The sequence below is a fragment of the Nicotiana tomentosiformis genome, chromosome 6 (genome assembly GCF_000390325.3).
Source record: "Nicotiana tomentosiformis chromosome 6, ASM39032v3, whole genome shotgun sequence".
In the NCBI taxonomy this organism is placed as follows: domain Eukaryota; kingdom Viridiplantae; phylum Streptophyta; class Magnoliopsida; order Solanales; family Solanaceae; genus Nicotiana; species Nicotiana tomentosiformis.
Genome location: NC_090817.1, coordinates 41,502,280 through 41,509,099, shown reverse-complemented (window position 1 = coordinate 41,509,099; position 6,820 = coordinate 41,502,280). Strand labels below are relative to the sequence as shown.

General features: G+C 46.7%; 1 protein-coding gene across 1 annotated transcript; it reads left to right on the top strand.

The window, feature by feature from the left end:
• Window positions 1-334: 334 nt before the first annotated feature.
• Window positions 335-886, top strand: LOC138893861 (uncharacterized). Its single transcript, XM_070178527.1, has one exon. The coding sequence runs from the start codon at window positions 335-337 to the stop codon at window positions 884-886; it is 552 nt and encodes a 183-aa protein (XP_070034628.1).
• Window positions 887-6,820: the final 5,934 nt, after the last annotated feature.

The following is a 6,820-nucleotide window of genomic DNA, read 5'->3' as shown; positions in this document are numbered from 1 at the left end:
GAGCTGCTCCCCCGTTACTAGAGACCGAGACAGAGGTTGGGGGAGGGAACTAGCCCAAGGTAGGGGACGCGGGAATCCTAGAGCTGCCCCCGTAGCACCACCAGCGGATCCAGTAGAGGATCCCATTATTGAGGAGCTGGGCGAGGTGTCTGCCGCACAGCCAGCCATGGTAGATTTCATAACAGCACCGGGCTTTCAGGAGGTTATGGGCCGTATGATGCGGTTCATGGACACCATGACTCAGGATGGTATATCAGACCCAGCGGACCCAGCTATATCTCAGGCAGGAGGGGGAGCACAAACTCCTACTGCTTAGGCTCCCAGGCATGCAGCTATGGTATATCAGACTCCGGGTGCACTACCCGTGGGCGGAGCCCATCCAGTTGCGGCTGCTGCACCTGAGCCTAGACTGGCTGCGGACGGCGATCCGCAGAAGTTATTGGACAGATGGACTAGGTTACACCCTCCTGTCTTCGGAGGCGAGCGTCATGAGGATGCCCAGGATTTCATTGATAGGTGCAGGGACAGACTGCACAACATGAGGATACTGGAGTCCCATGGGTTTAACTTCACTACTTTCCAGCTGGAGGGCAGGGCCCGTAGATGGTATCAGTCTTATCTTTTTGGCAGACCAGCGGGTTCTCCTCCCATGACTTGGAGCCAGTTCACACAGCTTTTCCTGGATAGGTATATTCCACCCTTGCAGAGGGAAGAGTTGCGGTATCAGTTTGAGCAGCTTGAGCAGGGTCAGATGTCAGTGACTGACTATGAGGCAAGGTTTTCTGAGTTGTCTCGCCATGCACTTATGATACTTCCTACAGACGTAGAGAGAGTATGGAGGTTGGCTGCACTTCAGTATTATGGCCAATATGGCCCGAGAGGTTGAGATGGGGACTTCTTATTAGCTGGTAGTGGAGATTGCTCAGAGGATTGAGGGCTACCGTCAAAGAGGGAGAGAGCAGATGCAGCAGGAAAAAAGGGCCCATTTCTCTGGAGAGTTTAGAGGTGCCCCGGCTAGGGACAGAGGTCAGTTTGGGAGGGGTCAGCCTAGCAGGCCCCCACATTCATCACCATTTCCGTGCCACACCAGAGAGTTCTTACTGCCCACCAGCCCCTCAGGGTTGTTCCAGTGGGTACTTAGGTCACCAGGGTTCTTCCAGCTCCTATATTAGTGCCATGCAAGAGAGTTCATACAGCCCACCGGCTATTCGGGCTTCTTCCAGTGGATCTACAGGCCATCAGGATCAGACATCAGGGCAGTAGATCGCCGCACCGAGGGGCTATTTTGAGTGCAGAGATCTCGGTCACATGAGGAGATTCTGCCCCAGGCTTCGGGGTAAGGCAGTGCAGTAGGGTCAGCAGTCCATGATTATAGCACCGGTTGTCCAAACACCCAGAGGTGGAGGACAGGCAGGGGGAGGCCAATCAGCTACTGTTCAGTCAGGCGGAGACCAGCCCGCCGACGCTCCAGCTGAATTCTATGCTTTTCCAGCCAGACCAAATGCATTGGCCTCAGATGTCATGATCACAAATTTTATTTCGGTATGCAGTAGGGATTATTCAGTATTATTTGATCCAGGGTCTACCTATTCATATGTGTCATCTCTATTTGCTCGTTTTCTGGATATTTCTTGTGAGTCCTTGGGTACTCTTATTTATGTGTCACTCCTGAGGGTGATTTTGTGGTTGTGGATCGGATCTACCGGTCTTGTGTGGTCATATTCTGTGGTTACCAGACTAGGGCGGACCTTCTGCTACTTGATATGATCAACTTTGAGGTCATCCTAGGCATGGACTGGTTATCTCCATACCACACCATCCTTGATTATCATGCCAAGACTATTACCTTAGCGATGCCAGAATTACCGAGATTGAAGTGGAAGGGTTCCTCGGTTAGTATAGCTAGTCGGGTCATCTCTTTTATGAAGGCTCGACATATGGTCGAGAAGGGTTGTTTGGCTTATCTAGCTTATGTTCGGGACACCACCGCAGAGTCTCCGATGATTGATTCAGTGCTAGTAGTCCAGGAGTTCGCCGATATGTTTCCTTCTGACCTTCCAGGCATGCCGCCAGATCGTGATATTGATTTTTGTATTGCTTTGGCTCCAGGTACCCAGCCTATATCTATCCCACCGTACCGTATGGCTCCGAAAGAGTTGAAGGAGATGAAGGAGCAGATTGAGGAGTTATTAGCAAAGGGGTTTGTCAGACAAAGTGTATCACCTTGGGGTGCATCAGTGTTATTTGGGAAGAAAAAAGATGGGTCTATTCGGATGTGCATTGATTACCGCCAGTTGAACAAGGTTACCATCAAGAACAAGTACCATTGTCATGTATCGATGATTTGTTTGACCAGTTGCAGGGTGCTAGGGTATTTTCTAAGATCGACTTGAGATTGGGGTACCATCTGTTGAAGATTCGGGACTCAGATGTTCCGAAGACTGCATTTCGTACATGACATGGTCATTATGAGTTTCTAGTAATGTCCTTCGGCTTGACTAATGCCCCAGTGGTGTTTATGGTTTTGATGAGCTGGGTGTTCAGGACTTATATTAATTCCTTCATTATTGTCTTCATTGGTGACATCTTGATTTACTCACGTAGCCTGGGGAGCACGAGCTGCATTTGAGAGTGGTACTTCAGACCTTGCGAGAACAGAAGATATATGCTAAGTTCTCCAAGTGTGAGTTTTGGCTAAAGTCTGTGGCATTCTTGGGGCATATTGTATCAGGAGAAGGTACTAAGGTAGATACCAGGAAGATTGAGGCAGTTCAGAGTTGGCCTCGTCCCACTTCGGCGACCAAGATCAGGAGTTTCTTGGGGTTGGCAGGTTATTATCGCCGGTTTGTGCAGTGTTTCTCATCTATTGCAGCACCTCTGACTAGATTGACCCAAAAGGGTGCTCCGTTCCGTTGGTCCGATGATTGTGAGGCGAGCTACCAGAAGCTCAAGATAGCTTTGACTACAACACTGGTTCTAGTGTTGCCTTCCGGCTCGGGGATGTATACGGTATATTGCGATGCTTCACGCATTGGCTTGGGTTGTGTATTGATACAGGAGGGGCTAGTTATTGCATATGCTTCGCGTCAGCTGAAGATTCATGAGAAGAATTACCCTGTGCACAATCTAGAGTTAGCCACGATTATTCATGCTCTTATGATATAGAGGCATTATCTGTATGGGGTGTCATGTGTGGTTTATACTGATCACCGCAACTTGCAGCACTTGTTCAAGCAAATGGATCTCAATCTGAGGCAGCGCAGATGGCTTGAGTTACTGAAGGACTATGATATCACTATTCTTTATCATCCGGGTAAGGCGAATATAGTCGCAGATGCCTTGAGCAGAAAGGCAGTGAGTATGGGTAGCTTGACATTCATTTTAGCGGAGGAGAGACCACTAGCTTTAGACATTCAGTCCTTGGCTAATAGACTGTGAGGTTGGATATTTCAAAGCCCATCCGAGTTCTTGCATGTGTTGTTGCCCAGTATTCACTATTGGAGTAGGTCAAGGCTCGATAGTTTGTTGATCCGCACTTGGCAATCCTCAGGGATACGGTACTACAGGGTAGTGCCAAAGAAGTTTCTATGGGCGAGGATGGTGATCTGTGACTCCAGGGTCGTCTATGTGTTCCTAATGTCGATGGATTGAGGGAGAGGATCCTAGAGGAGGCACACAGTTCACGGTATTCTATTCATCCAGGTGCTACGAAGATGTATCGTGACCTGAGACAACATTATTGGTGGCGGCGGATAAAGAAAGACATAGTGGAGTATGTAGCTAAGTGTCTAAATTGCCAGCAGGTCAAGTAAGAGCACCAAAGGCCAGATGGCCTACTTCAGCAGATGACTATACCTGAGTGGAAATGGGAGCGCATCACTATGGACTTCGTAGTTGGATTTCCATGCACCTTGCGAAAGTTTGATGCAGTTTGGATCATTGTCGATAGATTGACCAAGTCGGCACACTTCATTCCGGTTGTGACTACATATACATAAGAGAAATTGGCCAAGATTTATATTAGGGAGATAGTTCGGTTGCACGATGTGCCTGTTTCCATCATATCATATAGAGGCCCTCAGTTCACTTCACATTTTTGGAGAGCCATACAGAATGAGTTGGGGATCCGTGTAAAGCTCAGCACAACATTTCATCTACAGACCGATGGGCAATCGGAGCAGATAGTTCACATATTGGAGGACATGCTCAGAGCATGTGTGATTGACTTTGGGGGACAGTGGGATCAGTTTTTGCCTTTGGCTGAGTTTTCTTACAACAACAATTATCAGTCTAGCATCGAGATGGCCCCACTTTTGAGGCTTTATATGGTTGGCGATGTCGTTCTCCCATTGGGTGGTTTGAGTCCGGTGAGGCTAGGTTATATGGTACTGATCTGGTGAAGGATGCCTTGGAAAAGGTAAAGTTGATTCAGGAGCGACTTCGCACAGCACAATCCAGACAGAAGAGTTACGCGGATCAGAAGGCGCGTGATGTATCATTTATGGTAGGCAAGAAGGTTCTCTTGAAAGTCTCGCCGATGAAGGGTATTATGAGATTCTGAAAGAAGGGGAAGTTGAGCCCAAGGTTTATAGGATCATTTGAGGTGCTGATGCGAGTTGGGGAGGTTGCTTTTGAGCTTGCTTTACCTCCCAGCCTATTAGGGCTTCATCCAGTTTTTCACGTGTCTATGATCCGGAGATATCATGACAACCTGTCACATGTGTTAGACTTCAGCACTATTCAGCTAGATGAGAGCTTGGGTTATGAGGAGGAGCCAGTTGCCATTGTTACTAGACAGGATCGCTAGTTGAGATCCAAGAGGATTTCCGCAGTAAAGGTTTAGTGGAGGGGCCAACCAGTCGAGGAGGCGACCTGGGAGTCCGAGGAGGACATGCGGAGCAGATATCCACACTTATTCAGCACTTCAGGTATGAATCTAAACTAGTTCAAGGACAAACGTTTGTTTAAGAGGTGGAGAATGTAATGACCCGACCGGTCGTGTTGCTTTCTAGAACCCTGTTCCCCTAGCTAAGACTTCCTGTACTTGCTTTTACTAATTTATGACTTGCAGTGATGGTTGGTTCGGGATTTGGGAAGAGTTTGGATTGAAATCGAACACTTGGTTCCTTAAGGTTGGCTTAAAAGGCCAAGTTTGACTTTGGTCAACATTTTGAATAAACGACCTCAAAATTGGGATTTGACGGTTCCAATAGGTTCGTATGATGATTTCAGACTTGGGCGCATGTTCGGATCGGGTTTTGGATAACCCGAGAGCATTTTGGCGCCCAGTAGTGAAAGTTGGTTCTTGAAGAACTTTGAAGTTCTTTAAATTTGGTTTGGAGAGGGTTTTGGTGTTATCGAGGTCCAAACGGAATTCCTAGACCGAGAATAGTTCCGTAGTGTCATTTAAGACTTGCATGCAAAATTTGGTGTCATTCCGAGTAGTATAAGTACGTTTCGGCGCATTGGAAGTAAATTGAAGAACTTGAAGTTCTTAAGTTTGATTCAATTGGTTTTAGGGTGTGATTCTTAGTTTTAATGTTGTTTCGGGCGTTCCGTGAGTTCGAGCAAGTCCGTTTTATGATTCCAAACTTGTTGGTATGTTTGGGCGTGGTCCCGAGTGCCAATCAGATGAGGCTCAGAATAAGTTGAGAATTTGGAACTACAGCTGAGTGCACCAGATCTGTCATAACCGCACCTGCGGTTGGCCAGCCGCAGGTGCGAGCTCGCAGGCGCGAGCCAAGCCCCTGTAGATGCGATCCAAAGATGGCCAGCTAGGTTCCGCAGATGCGGCTCTTTCTACGCAGAAGCGAGAGCCCTTCCGCAGATGCTGCCCCAGTCGGCCCAGCCAATTCCGCAGAAGGGAATATGCGGGTACGGCCAATGCACCGCAGGTGCGAAAATCACAGAGGCAGTGAGGTTCACTTAATACGAGACTTAAGCCATTTTCACTCATTTTCTTACTCTTTGGGCGATTATTGGAGCTTCTTGAGAGGGATTCCCACCTAGCTTTTGGAGGTTAATAATTTCTACCTATTATGAGTTTAATACTTAGATTATGGGTAGATTAACATGTGGAAACAACATGCCAGAGTTTCTCTTTTGTTTATATCTGTCTATTCTGCTTCAGACAGTAGGATAGTCACCTTTTGTATATTCTACTAGTTGCCCACACACTTGTAACACTAGATCTTGGCACGTATTAGTAGACTTTGATTTTTGGGTTGTAATTCAATAGTTATAACTGCTTTTAGATGTTTCCGTTTGTTTGCCTTAAAAATCCTTTATTTATCAAATGCTTTAAATGTACGTAAAGCGAAATGTTGGAATTACTTAATAAACAAAAATGGGAAATCATTAAGTTGTTAACTGTTAGCTTGTCCAGCAACGGTGCTGGACACCATCACGGCCTGACATGGAGTGGGTCGTGACACCCCTACAGACTGCCTCAAGAAAAAAATTAACTCCAAAATGTAACCACACAATGTACCCCATAACTCATATGCCGATATCCATGTTTTCTGCCTGCAATAACTGCTCACTACCATGCCCAGACCGGTGACATACACCATATCAAACAAAACCTTGTTCCAAACCTTCACAACACTACAATGATGAATTAAACGTGTTGAAACTCATAAACATCCATCAAACCAACAAGTTACAGAGTTCTCTTGCCCGACAAGAAATATTGCCAAATTATGAGCTGACTAATGACATTCTTTTTCCAAACATACCTTATCCAAATCTGATTATATTAATTTTGGGTCCAATAACTGTGTATCACCCAGTAGAAGCTACTCGACTGATAGGCTACATC